General features: G+C 44.2%; 1 protein-coding gene across 4 annotated transcripts in view; it reads left to right on the top strand.

Moving 5' to 3' along the window:
- BCAS3 (BCAS3 microtubule associated cell migration factor) overlaps window positions 1-19,556 on the top strand; it is a 3,636,180-nt gene that overhangs the window by 1,691,956 nt on the left and 1,924,668 nt on the right. For all 4 annotated transcript variants that reach the window (XM_085649432.1, XM_085649434.1, XM_085649433.1 and 1 more), the window contains exon 15: window positions 11,683-11,947. In XM_085649432.1, the coding sequence (XP_085505558.1) occupies window positions 11,683-11,947 (265 nt within the window). The remainder of the gene's footprint in view (window positions 1-11,682; window positions 11,948-19,556) is intronic.

Genomic DNA, 19,556 nt, shown 5'->3' with positions numbered 1-19,556 from the left:
CACGCGCTGAAAAAAGCACTCCGCTTTCTCCCTTTTCTCTTTGAGGCCGGGTCCGCGGCCTGCAGCCCGTGCACTCCCTGCTCCCGCGGTCAGCCTGTCCCCGTGCGGGGTGCTGGGAGCATGGCGGCGGCGGCGGCGGCGCTTTCATCCTTTTCGCTTTCTCACTCCGGCCTCGTCCAAAGATGAGCTCGGTTGACGCTGTGCCCGTCTTTTGATCCTGTTCTGTAAACACTGTCACATTGCCGTGGAAGCAGCTCCGTGTTGACTCAGAACAAACATGTGTCATGTCGGTGCTGGGGGGTCGCTGCCTGGTGCCCCCTCTTATCGCTACGGCTCACCTTCTTTTTCCTCGTTCTGACTTAGAAACCGCCGCTACAGTGACCTCGGTCAGCACAGGCAAATAAAGGCAAACTTGAGCAACATTCCACCTGCTGCTGTGCTTTTTGGCACATTTGGAGGGCGGGGACTATTTCTGGTTTTAATGTATTTTTGCGATGTCGCTTTCTGTGAACGATGCACTCGCAAGGGCCAGGAAGGATTACTATACACGTTTTTAAGTAATTCTGTGGAATTTTGGACCCAGTATTAAAGAAATAACCATTTGTGGCTGCATAAAACTACGCAACGCTTGTTCTGAAACTCAGCTGCAGGAATCTGCAATTTGAACCCTTGCGACGCCACGAGAGACATTGGGATTGATTTGACTGTTTGGTGGATGACAGGCGCGTTGCGACTCAAAGGGCCTCCGCTTCCCGGGCGCACACCGACAGTTTTGAACCTAGCATACGCAAATATCTGTCTGTCCGCAATTCACTCCAAAACGCTTGGTGACCGTCCTGGCAAATCCCGCCTGGTCACCCTAGTAAAGTGTCTTCCGTGATGTCACGTGATCACCTATGACTGTTCGACTGTACAGTGCATACATACACTCCAAATCGAGTGTGCTCTCTAAAGGTGCAAAGTAGATGTGATGTAATAAAGTGTGTTTTGTCTTTCAATAGATTATGGCCAGAAATGTGGCAGTGTGTGAACATTGATTTTGTAATTGTACATATCAAGGGTTTTTAATCCACCATTTTAGCATTGGTTTTATTAATTTTTAGGTCGCACCTGAGATAGCGCATGCGCTGTTGCTTGCAAGACATTTTGTGTACATCCAAGGCAATGAGAGCATGTTCGAGGTGGTTGAGCCACTGAAGGCTTGAGCATGAAGCCTGGCTCTGGGCTCGAGGGCCTGTTGGAGCCTGGAGCCCATAACAAGCTGAGCTTTCATGTGACTTCTGCCTCACTCCGCTTGGGATATGGTGCCGGCTATGGAATTCGGGAACCAGGTTCCAGGCTCAGCGTCTGCTCAACATCATATGATTCTGAGCAAATAAATTATTCTCCGCAATCCTAAAAAACAGTGCATTTGACTAGAGGTAAAAACTAAGCCATAACACAACAAAAGCCAAATAGATACACATTTACTGGCTGATTTGTACTGAGTGAAACTAGAAAACCTGGGTAAGTCACGGTTTCCCTGCTTAAATTGTGTGATCTTAGGCAAATATTTTATTTCATCAAAACTTTTTTCTTCATTATTGCTTATAAAAGCACTTTTGAATATGTGAGTTCAGACTACAGTGTACAAAATTATCACTTTTAATAAGTACTTCTCAGTGCAGTGCTATAATGTGTCTGAATATTAAAGTTTCCATTTGTTAAAGAAATACACTTTTGTGAACTTTGAGGAGACTCTCATATTTCACATGGTTTGTTGTATGATTTACATAGCACATATTTTCAGGGTTCAGCTCATGCACAAGCTCTAAGATCTGAACCAGACCCTTGGCTCTGCTCTCCCTGTTAATGTAATGGCTTGGCTACCTCTAGAGCCCGTCCATTAATTACCATTGGTTGGCTTCATTGTCACTCTTAATTCCTTACTTCTCATTGGTTAGCACATGATGGTTTCACTTTCTCTTTGCGTGTTTGTCCCTTCCAACATAAATTCTTCCTTAAGCACCCATTTTGCACCCAAGCACCCACCAAGCTAATTGCCTGATAAATATAAGCCACGATTTCGTTCTGCATTTCCCATTCATGCCCAGTATGAATTTTAATTAACTGCCAAACACATAACACATAATCTCCCTCCTTAGGTTCATATTTCCCTACATTAACCCCTTCCATGCCCATGACGGAACGGTTCCGTCATGAGCATCGGTTGCGCTGTGCTCATGACGGAACCGTTCCGTCATGGGCCCGCCCGCGCTCGAACCCTTCAGCACCGCGGGGGAATTCCCGCAGCGCTGAAGGGGTTAAAATTATTTTCAGAATATTTACCTGCATTTAAAAAATAAAATTTTGAGTACTTTTATCGGCTAGTGTCCACAATGCAAAGTGCTGTTACAACGCCTTGAAAATGTATTTAAGCTTGGAACAATCCACAAAAATCGAAACTTAAAAAAAAAAAAGAAATTCCGTTGCTTTATCAACAAAAGAAACATACAGGTAATCTCTCCATGGTCAGGTTACATAGGTGTTATCAAGTGTTACAGTATCAGCATAATATTGACAGCACGCGGCCCAACAGTAACTAACTGCACAAAAACTGTAAAGCTTTGATATGTTGGTGACATTAGTATAGGTCACAGTCTGCCTTTTCTGTGCATCTATTTATCTGATATTTCTATAGTTCAAACATAGCCAAAAGGCAGCAGAGTGCCGTGCATGGTCGAAGCAAGCATAATGTCAACAAGGGGAGAGAAAGCTGGGTTTTGGATGGTTAATGCATTGTGATGAAGTGTTCATAAAGACGTAAGTCTTCAGTTCAACTCTTTCCTAAATTGGAGCAGCATTGAAGTGGACCCTTTGGATACGGGATGGTCCAGATCCTGGGTGCGTAGATGGAAAATGCCTTCTTTTTTTTTTTTGTTTTTACATTTCTTAGGCTGCAATTGGATGTGGCCTGGCTGCAGGTGTGCCAAGATCCACCAGCGATGGTGAGATTCTTCGCAAGATAAGCGGGGCTGCTGGTAGTGATAGCTTTGTAACTTATGCATCCGGTTCTGAAGATAGTGCAGGGCTGCAGAGGGAGCCAATGGAGTTCCATCAGGATGGGGGTGAAGGGATCATATTTCTTCGGCCCTGGATCACATGCTGCAGCATGCAAGATTGTCCTAAAACGTGCCATTGTGGAGTCTGGGAGACCATGAAGTAGGCATTACCACTACCCAGATGCGATAGTATGAGGGCTTGAACAACAGATCTGACGTTGCTTTCTGGAAAAAAATGTTTGAGTCTTGTAAGAAGAGAGCGTTTGTACCAGGCTGTCTTTGTTTTTTTGGGAATATGTTCCTTGACGGTGAGGTTTGTGTCCAGGGTGAGTCTAATTGATTTGGGGCCATATGTATGAAAATACATTTTTAAGATTCTCAAATAGCGTTTTTTTGCGAATCGCTATTTAAGAATTGCAAAGCGCTATGTATGTAGGATTTGCAAATAATTTTGCGAATCCTACATATTCCTTAATTGCGAATTGCGATTTGCAATTAAGGGATACCTCCCCATTCACTCCTATGGGCCTAGAGGCCCACAGGAATGAATGGGAAGACATTCTCAATTTGCGATTCTCAATTAGAGAATCGCAAATTGAGAATGCAATTTCAAGGGTGCCAGGGTGTCAAAAGGACACCCTGTTGCACCCCTGAAATGTGCATGTGTGCATTTTTCAGAGAAATCGTAAATTTACCACCAACTTGAAGTTGGTGGTAATTTGCGATTCCTTAAGGTCAAATTGCACTTTTTCTGTGCTTTTTACATTGCATTTAAGGAATAGCTATTTGCGATTCCTTAAATGCAATCGCAAAATAAGGAATCACAAATTTTGCGATTCCTTATTTTGCGAGGCAGTTTTCCTTTAATACATACCTCTGAGCCAAATTGCGATCACAAAACACAGAAATTCTGCGAATTTCGGCGTTTGCGATCGCAATTTGGAATGATACATATGACCCTTGGTATTCAGTGAAATTTGGGGTTTGAAGCCGTCCATAATCATGTCATTGAGCCAGGTTCTTTATTGCTCTTGGCATATAACAGGAATTCTGTCTTGGTTGGGTTGAGCTTTATGAAGGTGCTGGACATCTGGGTCTGGTTGATGTACAATCCATATTTGAGGCGCTGGATGTCTGAACCAGAGAAGACATTGGAGCAGAGTTGTATATTATCCACATATTGAGGAACCTTGATGTTGTTTTTTGTGAGTAGAGCACCAAGCGACTCCATGCATAGGGTGAGGATGACAAGAGATGGTATGGAGCCTTGGGGGACTTCAAAGGTGATAGGAATCTTTGTGACGTGGACTTGCCCATTAACATAAACTGGTGCTATTTGGGAAGGTAAGATGAGAACCAGTAGAGGACATGGCTGGTGAATCCCATTTCAAAACACCAGGGTATGTATGATGGTGAGATAGTCAACTGTGTGGAGGCAGCAGAGAGGTCCAAAAATATCAGAAGGCAAGAGGCATCTTCATTTGTGCTTAAGACTGCATCATCTACAGTGTATAAGGTAGTGGTTTCCATGCTGTGGTGTGATCTGAAGCCAGACTGGTAGGTGTGGTCTTGGATTTGAACATAGTCCTTCATATGTCCTTCTAGTTCTGGATCGGTACACAACTGTCATGGTATACATTTTAAACATTGCATTGCCCTTAAGCCAACCATTAACCTGATACTTTTACAGTTCTGTAACATTTTGTGGGCAAAAAAAGTCATTCAAAATTGTAAAACCTACTTCTTGTTTATCTCGTTCCACTCGCTCAGATTGAATGCATGTGCATGGGCCCAGACTTTCACCACATGAGACTGAAACATTCAAAGTATGATTAAATCATATGAGTCCCATGCACAAGGTGTCTTATGGTTCTACAAACTGGTGCCTGCTCAAACACACGAATGAGTTTGATACAAAGATCGCTCAGACAGTCCTGTTAGCAGCTGCCAAATATCAGATCTGCAGTATTTGGCAATCTGTACCAAAGGAGAGACTAGGCAACTAACTTGCTTTCTGCCCAATTCTCATTTTTTAACATTTCTTTGGGTGACAGGATTTATAGATATGCACCCATGTGAAGTATACGTTTACAGAGCATATTATTTCCAATACAGAAAATGTATAAAATGTGTTTAATTGTTGACAATATTATTTAAAGAAGGGAAAACAGGTGACATAAAGTCAAGTAGAAATGTCAGGAAGGTAGAGCTTTCTACACTGGTAAGCACTTGAAGCATACCTGATCTCTGACAAAAGATGGATATGTACTCTAAATGAAACTCTAGAAATCCTGCCCACCAAGGGAAGGCTGTTGGGTTCCAGTAATGCTGAGGAGATATTTCCTAAGAATCATACAGTATAAATCATACAAACACCAAGAGTCAAAATGCCTTAAAATTTGATTTGTCACAGCGATGGAGCAAAGAGCAGACTATACATGCATCTTAGCCTCTATCCTAAGTCGAACTTAAGACCTCACTTGATGGCAATGAAGCTCATTTAGACTAGGAGTAAGGTGCTTGTAGTGAGAGGCACCTTTTGGAATCCAAGCTACTTGGGTACAATTCTAAGTATGGCTTCCACATTATTCGCTTATAGGCCACCTCCATCATCTAAATCTGTTTGGATGAAGGCAGGGATTCTAGATGATGAGATTTAATACAACATGACATGCACACACCAAATGTAATATCAGGGTACGCTTCCAACAATGAGGGTGACCTGACCAACCCCTCCAATGTCTCAAATGGGACAAATCCCTAGGTGACAAATTGTGGCCCTTGATCTGCATGCTAGATCAATTCCTACTGGAAAGAGCCAGCTGCTGTGGCAATAGTCTTCTGATGAACAACATTTTCAATTATGCCACCGCAGCACCTTCTGTGCAATTGAGTGAAAGGCCAGTGATGATTCCAACTAGACATGGTCAGAAATATGGTCGTGGTTAATGTATCTTCTAGACACAATAGGGCAGTCTGTGTCCCTTAACCTACAGAAAGGCTATCTGAACAGAACAATAAAGATGGAGTCCTTCAGACTGTTAGATGGCTGGAAGTGATTACCTTCTGAAAGATGTTTCTTAAAATGTGAAGATTGGAGGTGGGATAATAGTTGTCTAGAAGGTCCACTTTTAATCCAGGAATGTTGAGCAGTTCGTTTAATCAAGCGTTTTTGTTTTGTTGGCACCAAAACCTTCCAAATGCAAGAGTTGATCTCTGTGCCAACAAGTTGAACCTCGTGAAAAAAGTGAGTCATCATAAAAGCTTTTTAAGGTGGCATTACCAGCTGGAAAAGTTGCAAGTCATCTTACTGATTACACCTGCTACAATTCACCAGACCTCTACTCTACAGGGTGAACCCTGATATTGATACAGTCTAAAGTTATCTGGCTGTCCACACCCAAACCCATTCAGGGTGACATTCCCCTCTCCATCAATCCTCGTGTTGTTACTATGAAGATCCGTTACACGCCTGGAAGTATCAGCAGCGAGTAGGAACCTTTGCTGGCGTCGCTCCTGATTATGGAGCTTCTGGTTTGAACTCTGCGGCTCGGTGGTGTACCAGGGCACGCACAAGATCTCATCGAACGGATAATTGCGCCTCATGTGTTTTTAACAGTATGCTTCTTGCCATTTCAACAAAGATTCACATCTACAACAAAATCAGGAACGGTCTGCTATTCCAGCTCACCTACCTCAGTCTAACACACTACAGCGAGTATTTGTATAAATGATCATACCCAGTCTAAGTTTGCAGCCACCGCTTCTGACAGCAGGTGGGCAATAGGATCTTGTGGTAATGTTGTCGACGTGTGCTGTGTCGGACTCATTTGCTGCTATGTTTAGTCCCAAATAAACTTCCTCTCAATAACAGGATCCCTTCACTCCTGGCCTGGCACCCCAGAGAGACAACCCTTGCGTTCTTAGGAGTTTTACGCCTCTTTCCGAGCGTTAGCTGAACATTTGATCGTCAGTAGCATTGAAAAGAGCAGGTGTGCGGTTGTATTTTTTTGTTTTATCTCCAAACTCGCAGTGAGGCATTGTGTTTTAGCAACAACAGCCCGCCAGTCGCCAAACTTGTCACAAGTCCCTAGTCTTACACCCTGCTTTATTTTCTTCTCCTCGAAGGCTACAGGGCTGAGTTGGAAATGTACACTTTGATGAATACTTTTTGTCCTTTGTCTGCCGTGCATTACTGGAATATTTGCCGAGATGTGTATCTGTGCTTTAGTCCTGTTTGAGTACCTGGCAGGTTGCGAGGCAGGCCCCAGTGAAAGCTTGCGCGCTTTTTCTAAAGCCCGGCTGTGTTAAGAAGTAATGAAAGTTAATCCCCCTCCTGCAAGTATGTTTGTTGTGCTAAACCCCGTTCACACAAACGCCTCCTTTCTGCGGCTTTTACTTGTGTTTGCTGGCCCTTGTTTCAGGAGGCTTTTCCAGCTAGCTGCATTTCAGCCCAGACTGGCTGCTGCCGTGTCATGTCGAACAAAGCCGGCTCATTAAGTCTGCGCCCTCCTCCTGAAACCTTCCTCCTTTCTCCAGCTAGGTGTTAAAGAATTGGTGTTTGCAGTGGGATTAAACCCCGTTGCCAGATAAACATATTAGGAGACGCAGTAAATCAGACCAGGGCTTGTAAAATAAATGTTTTGTGCTCATGTCACAACAAGGTGAAGTTCCACGACCTCCCACCCTCCTTAAAGTGTGTAGGCCTCCCCGCCCATGGGTAGAAGGGTTCGCGGAGCCACCCGACGCCGCTAATGCTTAGTCCCACGCGTTTATCGTGGATGCAAACATTGACCTTGGAACAGTCATGTTTTAGTAACACAGCAAAATGTCTCACTGTGGAGGTGCAGAAGCCTAGCAGGTAACTACAGTTCAATAAAATGCTTTCCCCATTTACACCAACTGTTGGTGCATTGCCTCACATTAGCAACGCATGTGGTATGAACGGTATTATTGACTGTTTTATGTATGTTAATGGTATGTACTTCAGATAGTACTTATGTGCAAAATGCAATATTTCAGTTAATCACAGACATCCAGCTGCTCACATTTGCATATTTAGGTGTGTCTGCCAGTCATGCAGCACAAATTCAGATACAACTGCTCAGTTAAGGAAATGTGTGCCTCTGCCTTCCTAGGTTGTTTTGCCAAGCTCGCGTTGGTATGTACAGTTCATGTGGCAACATTGGTCGATCTGTTTGTCGTACTCCCTTTCATGACCTGATCTGGCAGAAATCGGTACAACCATTAACGATACCATGGCCCACATGATCTTCCCTTTCCTCCTTGTACATCTGTCTTTGCTCCTACACTGTTTTTGCCTCCTTATGTCTGTCCCAAGCCTTTTTTGAATTTCATTAAATTTAATGGAGTACACCACCACCGAAGAGAGCATGTGCAACTCGTCAGGCCAATCACTGATTTTCTTTACCTTAAGTATTGCACTATTACCGCCTCCTTGTGTTTTCCAGATTTTCCATGGTTTTAATCCCCCCAGGACCCTCTATTTTGCACAGACCACCTTAGATTGTGATGTTGTGTCAGCTTCCACCACTTCATTTGGAGGGCTGGTCCACGCATCCATCTCCGTTGTCAAGTAAAAAATGATGAATTATTTCATCCAAGAGTCCTCACATCCTATCCCAGATCTTAACAGCCACTTATTCCAAGGCAAGCTGCTTTCATTTTATATTTACAGATGCGGAAGGAGAGGCGAACGTCAACTCTATCATCTGTGCTGCATTTATGAATAGGCATTTGGAAAGCATGAACCTTGCTGTAGAGTAGCAGAACTCTGAACAAGCGCAAGAAGCCCTGACTCACTGTTCAGGATTCTTCATATTGAAGGAGGGTGTTTTTGGGTGGGCAATCATATTGCCTGAATATGTAGTGATTTCTGAAGAGGTGGGCCTTCAGGTCCTTCCAGATTTGTGGAACGCTGCATGAGTTTGATGGTTATCCAGACAGGACTGAACTGGGGTACTTGAGACAGCTCTGGCAAAAATGCTCAAACCAGCCCGCTACGCGCTCTCTCTTTTTCCATCCATTGATTCCTTCTCTCCTGTAGCCTCCTCCATCTCAGTTTGCTCTCTCTCTATTTTCACCCTCCATGCCTCTCTTTCTCTCTCTCGAATCCTCTTCCTGCATGCTGCAGTTAACACCAGGAGCTACAGAAAGTGACAGAGACATCAGGAGCAGCATCCTACCCCTAGAAGGTGCATCCAGGGGCTCCAGTCCACCGAGGAAATGCATAGTGGAATAACACGCTGGGCTGGTTCATGATTCTGCATGGATGGAGGCTTGTCTTCTTGTTTTCTCTTCTTTGTAGTTTTTTGTTGCCAATCTAACAATGTATTGGCTTCTAGTGTGGCGCTGTCCACATCAGATAGGTTCTTTGTATTTGTCTGCCAGGTACAGACTGTTGTTAGTTCTGGTGGCATTGTATTGTGATGCTGCTTAGCTTTAGGGATGATGCAGGCTTGGGCGGTGGGCAGGGGGGTCAGAGTAATACATTATCTCCATCTAGTTACGAGAGGACAAAGGCTTGGCCTGTTGATCCGAAGTCTGTTTCCAGGAGGTTGGATTTCACTTTTTCTGGAGGGAGGGAGAGTTGAAACTATGCAGTCGTAGTTTTCTGGCAATGTGTTCTTTAAAGGACAAGTTGGTGAAAAGGGTGAAACCAAATGATTTTGTATTTTTTATCCACCACTGTTGTGGCGATGAAAATTGGTGTGCTGGTTTGCAAACAATATCACTGGGGATCAGGCACAACAATTCCAAGGTCGATTGTAAGGCTTTTTTGATTGCATTGCCTCATTTGTGCAGAAGGCTGGTACAGGCACGTTTTGTGAAGGGCCGGGAGTTATTTCCCATCACCAGACTTTGACCCAGAGCAGCATAGAGCGTGAGAGACACAAAAGGAATAAAGCACAAGGAAAATTAGGAACATTGTGACAAAGAGTATTTGGTGTCCTAGCAGTCATGTACAGACTGACCTGTTGATAAGGGGTGTTCTACTCTGTTTAGAAAGATGGAGATGTACTGTTGTGATAAAAGACTGGCTGAAAGAGGAACTCTATGATCACGACTAGAGATGAAGGGTGAGTTGCTAAATTCCTAACAAGGAAGCGGTAATGAGCTTTGTATCTATTGACTGTCTAGAATGGCCAACTGCATTATGATTTTTTTCGGATAATTTATTTGAGATTTCTTCACCTTGGGTGGAAGAACAATAAAAAACAATTTAAAAAACAATGATATAGAGAAACATCAGATTTGAAAATACAGCTGCATGACAGCCATAAATAGAGGAGAAGTGTAGGGTAGTGGAAGAAAGAGTCATGAACTGGAATCAAAACAGGCCGTAGTCGATGGGATTCCGAGAAAAACTTTGCGCCTCTGCACTTACATATACATATGTGGATACGTTTTAAAAAAAAGCACTGTTGTTATCCCATGAGGATTAAGTAGCCCTTAGTATGGATGCGCTATTTACGTGATTTAGCCTTTCAGAAGAATCAGTGTGTAAAGCTTATAGACCTTTACAAGTAAGCTGCTGTGCCATTCTGTGGTGATGCCGGCTGGAGGCTTCGGAGACTATCTTCCATAAGAAGCTGAAAACTTACCTCTTTCCCTCTGATTAAGCTAACCCGTCCACTGGCCAGGTTCCTTACTGTCTTTTTCGGGATGAGTGCCTCTCAGATTGTACCGCAGCGCGGGGACACACTAGTGTAACCATGCGCTTTATACATTTGACTATTATTATTATATTATGTGCGCATAGTCCTTTCAAGGGCAATATTTAGAAGGAGGCACAGGCCAGGCTGATATTTTAGTAGGGAGGAGACACAAGGTATGGCTGGTCCTAAATATTTATTTAGAGGGGGGATACTGTCTCTCACCTTCCCTGCAGATCTTAAGATGTGAAAAATCCAACACTTCCAGGAATTTCTCTAATGCGGGATGGTTTTAGTGTTGTTAATACTCGGTAATGCAGCTTATCGTCACATGACATCCCAGCATGCGATGGTGCGGTTGTGCACAACACTGTCTGTATTGGCATGCTCAGTGCCTTTTTTTTTTTTTTTTTTTAAATCTTACACATTTAAGGTGCCAAGTGGGGGCCAGTAAGTGATGCTGATAAGTATGATTGGTTGTGTGCATATCCGCTTTGATCCCAGCAACTCTGCCATGTGCATCTTATGGCACAATTCCATGATTAACATGCTCGAGTTGGACTAAAAAGAGATATAATGTGCAAATTAAACAATGAGCACAGTTCCTAATAGGTTTCTGAAGTAGAATGTGTTGCCTGTATCGTACTGTGGAAGAATACCTTTGTAACACATGGTGGTTGGTGTCTGACTTCTTCTGATGAGCTTCAGATTGTTATTTGAGAGTAGGTTAAAAACTGATAAGATAGTGGTTTGAGTTTTCGCTCCAGCATAATCTGTAAAACACAGGTTCAGAGCTGTCAGTGTCTGTCCACATTTTTACAATTTCAAGTTTGGAAAAAAAAACATTTCATGAATGATAAAAAAAAAAAGAATGATTTAATTCAGTTTGTTGTGTTCTCCAATCAAATCAGTATTATCATCTGAATTATATTTGTTGTGTTTAATAGCCTCTTTACTTCTGACAGGTCCAAGACATATGCTTCAGCCATGACTGTCGTTGGGTTGTGGTAAGCACACTGCGCGGCACTTCCCACGTTTTCCCTATCAATCCTTATGGTGGACATCCATGTGTTCGTACCCACATGTCTCCTCGTGTAGTGAACCGCATGAGCCGCTTCCAGAAGAGCGCAGGCTTGGAGGAAATTGAACAAGAACTGACATCAAAGCAAGGAGGGCGCTGCAGCCCAGTGCCTGGTTTATCCAGCAGTCCTTCCGGCTCACCAATCCACAGTAAGTACCTCCTAGATGGTTTGCATACATGGCTGATTGCATTCACCTGCAATGAATGACTGAAGACTCTAATGTAGTACAGCTCTCTGGCTTGAACCACCTTGAAGAGCTCAAGTTCAAATTTCCATTTGTACTTCAAAAGATCTCACTCCCTGAAATGCAACAATTTTTTTGGCACTGATCGATTTCTAAACTGGTTGTATGCTTACGATAGGGATTGGCGGTACAAAAAGGAGTGTGTGTGGTATTAAGACTGTTTTAAACCAGGGCAACGCAGTGCCACATAGAGAGTCCAAGCTTGGTTATCTACAGTATACTAGCAATTACTTTACCCACTTCTGTGCTGTGCCTGTCTTTTCCAAGCAGCCCTGCCTGTATTCTGGATAGTATTGAATGCTCCTCTATCCTGTTCTGAATACTGACAATTAAGAACATGCCTTAATATTTGAAAATTGAGTGAACTATGGGGTGTTTATGGTGTATTATATGTACTTTTACACATTTTTATATAACATAGGTATAGTAGTGTGTCGACATGATAACACTTGCCTCAATATGATGTCCAGTTATGATTACCATTTATGTTAAATAGGTGCCTTATTTGGCGTTTTGTACATTCCTTAGGATAAAGTAGCTTACGCATATAATATTTACAATTGTGCTCACTACAAACTGAATTACTTCTAGGCGCTTAACAATTTGATTGTTATTGCCCTTTGTTGATAACATTAAATGGGGTGAGGCACTCCGCAACTGGTGTTGTCCCAGGTGTGGGTCGCGAATATCGAGAACAGAATTTCGAACGGTCACAATATTGTGTCTAGAATATGGAGGACCAAAATATCGACAGGTAAGTTTGTATAGAGTTTCCATACATAACTCCACATAAACGTACCTTGATGAGATATCTGTGGTGTACATGTGGCCTGCATGAAATGATTCTTCAACAATGTCACTCCACCAGGAACCAAACTGGAGCACTCCCACAAGTTCAAAAATGCATTTATTCTGCTCAGCATGAAGTGAAAATCATTATCCTGCAGGTGGTTATTTAATCCACACTTAACTCCCCCTGCACAGTGGCCGCTTGCATTTTTTAAAATACTGAGCGAAATAAATGCATTTTTGAACCCATGAGAGTTCTGCGGTTCCTGGTGGAGGGACCCTATATATATATATATATATATATATATATAGACATAGATGAAGGTTGTTACCGAAACGCGTCTGTTTGTTTACGTGACAGTTTCCAGTGAATAAACTTTGGAAACGGACCCGCGAGTGCTATCTTTCTCTAGTGGATGGTGAATGTGAGAAGGAGAGTTGCAGCAATATTTGAATGCGGGTAAACCCCCGCACGAAGAAGCACCCGCCTGCGAGTGCACCTGACTGGTGTTTCGAAGCAGCTATATATATATATATATATATATATATATATATATATATATATATATATACATACATACACACACACATATAAAGTGCTAGTGCTCAACACACGTGGGAACACGCCCACAAGTAATCATAGACATAGACAACATGCTGTCATTGGTGTAAAATTTGAAACAATGCAATATGTCGATGTGCATTACAGTACAATGATGAGTATCATAGTGCAAATAACGCTAACTCAATAAATATTTATTAATACATAAATAAATATCCTGAGTGAAGGGGCTGTGTATATATATATATATGTGTATATATATATATATATATACATATATATATATATATATATATATATATATATATATATATATATATATATATATATATATATATATATATATATATATATATATACCCTTGGCTCTGGTGCTAAACTGAACAAAGGACATGGGAGTATCCTCCCCTATGTCCAGCCCCTCCTCTGGGAGGTACCTCTGAGCCGTCCTAACCCCTTTCCTAGGGTATTTAAGGGCTTACATGTGGGTGGGTCCTCAGATTCGTCGTGGGACAAAACTCAAGCCTGAAACCATGTAGATCTTTGACCGTCTGGACACTTGGACTTTACCTGGAACCAAGACGGCATCACAGAAGACCCATGCTGCTCCTGTTCTCGCTGTTCTGTCTGCTTTGACACTCCCTAAGAAGTTGTCAATAGTGAAGTGTGGTGCCCATAGAAAGATCACTGGTGATGTAGGCAGAGGGGATGCTTTTGCTGATCAAACAGCTAAGGGAACGGCACAGACTAAAGTGAAGAGAATGTTTGTAGCAGGTCCTGCTAGGTGGGTGCCGGAAGGTGCTATGTTTGAGGATACGCTTGAGAGCGTGAAAGAGATCCAAAGTGAGGCTACAATGGAAGAATGTTGGATTGACAAGTCAGGAAAGCAGAGATGAATGTTACCAGATGCATATGTCCTTCCTGTGGTCACAATGGCCCATGGCCCAGCCCATATCAGTGCTAAAGGTATTTGCAAGTTGTTAGACCCTGTATGGCATAATGACAACATCCACAAGACAGCTGCACATTTAGTGAAGTACTGCATGGTATGCATGATGCACAATCCTGGAAAGGGTACGCCTACACCACGCAGTAATTTTGCACCACCTACTTTCCCTTTCAAGGTCCTTCAGTTAGATTATATCGAATTGGACAGGGTCAATAATTTGAAGTACGTGTTGGTGGTTGTCTGTGCAATCAGTAAATGGGTTGAGGCTTACCCCACTAAAGACAATACAGCCATTGCAACTGCAAAGGTACTCCTGAAGGAGTTCTTTCCTCGTTTCAGCTTGCCCCGTTTGATCTGGAGTGATAACGAAGTCACCTTAATGCCAAGATCATTCAGTTAATTTGTGATGGATTGCACATAAAACAGAAGTTTAATGCTGCAAACCACCCGCAGTCAGCAGGTTTGGTTGAGAAGTACGGTACTCTCAAACTGAAATTGGCCAAGATTCAGGACACAACATGGTTACAGTGGCCAGATGCTTTACTATTAGCCCTTTTGTCGACAAGAACAACAGCACATTCTAGAACAGGATTGTCACCTTACGAGGTCGTGTTTGGACGCCCGGCAAATGTCTGGGGCGTCCCGCGCCATCGTAAGTTCTCCGATATTGAGTATCCATTGTTGACAGACTATCTTTGCCAGTTAACGGAAAATTTGCGTTCTATTCACCAACAGGTCCGCGAGTCCCTTCCACCCGCACCTGAGAGGCCCGGACACAATATTTGGCCGGGGGACTATGTATTAACGTCTGGCGGAAGAAGAGCTTGGAGTCCCGTTGGAAGGGACCTGAACTGGTTCTCCTGGCCACTCGAACCGCCGTGAAAGTCGCTGGCTGAAAGAACTAGATTCACGCCAGCCACTGCCGCTGGATACCCTTACCCTTACCCTATGACCAATGGGTGAGGGACAGCATCGGGGACACTGAATTTGAGAAGGTCCCCTTCAGCGACGCAAAAGTTAACGTGGACCCAAACGGATGCTGAGAACGATGAAGTGCTAAATGCAGCGGTCCCTCCAGAAATTCGAGCCATTAAGGAGCCGCTGTTAGTTGACCCCTCTGTGCCTGGAGTTACCAGGTACAATTTGCGCCCTCGGCTGAGGAATAGTGCACCAAAGGAGAAGTCAGATTAGCCAGGGATGGACTGTGTAAGTTAGGGTGTACTTTGCTATAGTACCAACGGTGTTAGTTCAGGGTGTCATGAGATTGGTGCGCTGTTCATGACATTGGACAAGATAAGTTGCACATGCTCTCCTGGAGGGGGGTACGTTATCCTGATCATTGTGGGATTCATCTTGAGCTTAGGACTGAGCAAGCTCCACCGCCGGTGCTCTAGAGCGCCAACGTTTGATGAACAGTAGGAGCCTGTACCAGAGACGGACACTGGGAACACTTAACTTTATTATAATTTTCATTGCATTTCTTTCCTTGCCTAATCATGCATCCCTTTGGTCAGCCTGTGGCTGAGGAGGAACAGCCATTTGCACCACCGCGTTCAATGAAGGGTTGGTCAAAAAAGAATAAAATTATATACATAATAATAGTTGTGATGGTACTAGCAACAGTACTTGGAATGTCTTGGTTCTTAGAGGAGAAATTCCCTGTGCACTCCCTGATGGGTGATACCACCTGAGCACATTTTTGTTACGTAGGCCCCTCACGAAGAAGAGCATAGAAAGTCTTACACAGACAATGTATTTATACAAATGTTGCATCAGGCCCATGATTTGTCCAATACAACTAATTGTTGGGTTTGTGGATTGCTCCCCTCAGCTACTCATATGAGCGACAATTTGTCGTCCATGCCATTGTCATATATTGGTAGCTGTGAAGGTTGGTTTGAATTGTTCATTATGGTGCACTACCATGTCCAACTCTCTACTCTGGTTATGACACCTGCTGATTCTCGCACTGTGGTAGAGTATATACATTTTCATCATGGGTTTACTCCCATAGGACCGGCAGGACAAGGAACCTTCAACACATTGTCCCCAAAATCCTGTATTAGCACATACGAAAGAGTGAAGAACGAAACATGGCTTCGAATGGAAATGGCTGATTTCCAAAGGTTCAACACCTCGGAGTATTTTCAATCTTTCCAAGCTTGCAATATTACCAAGGAATAAACGATGCCGGTGTCCGTGGTCAACACAACAGCTAGTTTCTGTGTCCAGGGGACTAGGAAGGTAAAGGTGGGGAGAGTAAATGCAATTTCACCTACAGACAGAGAACGATTAATAGTCTGCCCTTGGTCCTACCCCATAATGTCTATTTTGTCTGTGGATCCCAAGCTCATGTCTGGCTTCCAAGGGGATGGTCAGGCAGATGTTATCTCTTTCCTCCTTCCCCCTGTGTATGTTGCTCCATCCAATTATCATAAAGATCATCAGCTGCATCATAGGAGTACATACTTGCCCCGAATCAGAAGGGTTGTTGACACAAATGATATAGATCAGACACATACCACCGCAGAACAGTTTGGGGATCCCTAAAGGGTCTCCTACCTTTTTGGGACCCCATGGCTAATAGTCTTCAACTTTGTCGGCTAACAAGAGTTGTGGAGGGGGTTATTAATACAACTGCTGGAAAACTGACAAACATTGCTGCTGAGCTTCAGGCTACAAGATTAGTCACTTTGCAGAACCAGATGGTGTTAGACGTAATACTTGCGGATAGGGGTGGGGCATGTTGTGTCATTGGCAGCAGTTGTGTTTACATACCTGATCACGCGCCCAACGTGTATGCAGCTATACAAAAATTGCATAGACCTTCGCCTGACATACACCAAGAGACAGGGAGTGGGACACTCTTGGGATGGTTCTGGAACATACTAGCATCCTGGGGTTGGAAGATCCTCATTTTCCTAGCTATGGTTGCTGGTATCTTCTTCACGTGTTGCCTCTGCATACAATGTCTCCCAGCTTGTTGCTCCTATTGTGTCACTATCCTCACTCCCAAGCCGAAAATGCCAGTTCATGATACTAATGCAGCAGTTATGTTACAGAAAGGCATCGATGAAATGATGCAGATTGATGAAGGAATTTTGATTCTACATCATCCCTTGCAGCTTCTATTCCTGATACTGAGTATATGGATTGTTCATAGTACTGATGTCCCTATGCCCACAAGCATGTTATGTCCTCTCTGCCCATCACATAAATTAGTTAGCGAATGCTAAAAGGAGGGTCTGATGAAATGAACATGTTTTTGCTATTCTGTTCGTGCAATTGTTTTATGTAAGTTAGCATTTGCGGCACCATTTTATGTTTAGCCGCCATTTTGAATCATGCCATTAGCTGCTTATTGTCTCCTCGCGACGTAGGATGTGGGAGGTTTAATTTCTCCAAGGTTAGGCCTTGCTCTGCTAATGAATACACTGTTCATATTAGCGCATACCTTTCCCACTAGATAGAGGTCTTCTCCCACCAGTCTAGCGGCAGGCACGGACAGAGTGACCTTGGGTAGAAGATACTGTGAGCCCGGCCTCAGAATCGAAACCCCCATGCTACTGTACTTTTTTGTGTTGGCTACACCTGCTTGGCAAATTCCATTATGGGCGGGTCTTCCTTGGTTCTGAAATGTACATAATGTATTGCTATGTTTGCTGAAGTCAGTCCTCTCTGCAATGCCCCTAAGCGACTGGGCAGACGGGGCTCCACTCGAGTGTATCTGAATAAACAAATACTTGGTTTGTATTCTCTACTGTCTGACCGACTCTTCATTTGGTATGGAAGGCTGAGAGGTGGTCGTGAGTGATCCGGGTGACCCTAAACAAGCCTCTTTCTTCAGCATGCTCCGCTTACTATCAGCAGTATCGTTGGAACTGGAGTCCAGAGAACGACCATCAGCATGGGTCCTTGTATCCGAGTCAACAGTGTTGTTGCGGGTGAGGCCAGTCGTAGCCAGCAGTGCCGCTGTTTTATCCTGGTCCGCTGGGCCCTTGTTGGCCCTGTAAACGTCCCACATTGGCTCAAATCCCATGACCTCTTCGCTGCCACTTTAGGGTGAGATCGCCGTTTCGGTGCACCTCGTTTCCCCCCTCTGCCCTGTACTTGTCCTGTCACTCACATGCATCTGTAGGAGTCAGGAAGATGTGTGTGTTCCCCTCCAACATAACTCGCAGCTTGGCAGGAAATAAAACAGAGTATCTGAGGTCTACCTCCCTCAATGCATGTTTAACTTCCAAAAACGAAGTCCGCTTAGCCTGCTCTGCCGCAGTCAAGTCCGGAAACATAGTCACTGCTGCATTGCCAGTTCGGAAGGGGCCCTCTACATGTGTATTTTGGAGTAGGGTGTCACAGCCCCAATAGTGCAGCAGCCAGGCCTCTGTGGCCTCCCCAGAACCGGGGCCTCACAGGAACCCAGTAAGCACAGTCAAGGGCAAATAATGCTACCTGTATTTTTATCCAGTGTTCCAGGTATGCAGCCATATCTTCACCCTCTGCCCCCATGGGCAGCCCTAAGATCTGCACATTGTTGTACCGATTACGGCATTCCACATCTTTGACTCTCTTCTCCAGGATCTTCACTCTTTCAGTAAGATCTGCCATCTGGTGCTGCAGGGATTGTTGTGCTGATTGTACTTCTGGAACCACCTCCTCTGTCTCCTTGACTCTGTCAGCAAGCTTATGATGGCCTGTAGAAGGCCCAGTTCCGCTGACAAGCAGCCTACCTGGGCCTGTAGGGTGTGTTTGGAGTCTGTAATGGCAGCCAGATATCTGTCCGGCGTCTGTTGAATGGCAGGGATAACCTGTTCTGCACCACTTCCAGGCGGCACCTCCTCTGCAGCGGGCACCTCCTGCGACCCCTGCGGACATTCAGGGCCTCTCACCCTAGACTGTCAGCCACAGTCCCACTACACAATCAACCAGTCAGGCCTTCCCCAGGCAAACAGAGCAAACCTTCATAGTTGGGGGAGGCCACTCATCAGATGTAACAACCATCCAGTCTCCTTTCTCCAGTGCATCTCGCAGTGGATAGGCACATCCAGACTTATGATGGCTTCAGGGGGCAGTGGGCCCCACCAGGTCAAGCCAGTGCTGGTCGTCAGCTCATGCCTTGGGTCCCCTCTGTGTGCCCATCAACTTGCGTCCAGAGGCCGGGATGGTGGAGAGAGTCCGAATCACTCACCAATGCTGTATCCCCACAGTGTCCA

Source organism: Triturus cristatus, chromosome 3_2, assembly GCF_964204655.1.
Source record: "Triturus cristatus chromosome 3_2, aTriCri1.1, whole genome shotgun sequence".
NCBI lineage: Eukaryota > Metazoa > Chordata > Amphibia > Caudata > Salamandridae > Triturus > Triturus cristatus.
The sequence above is the reverse complement of the archived record's forward strand: the minus strand, read 5'-3'. Positions and strand labels throughout refer to the sequence as shown.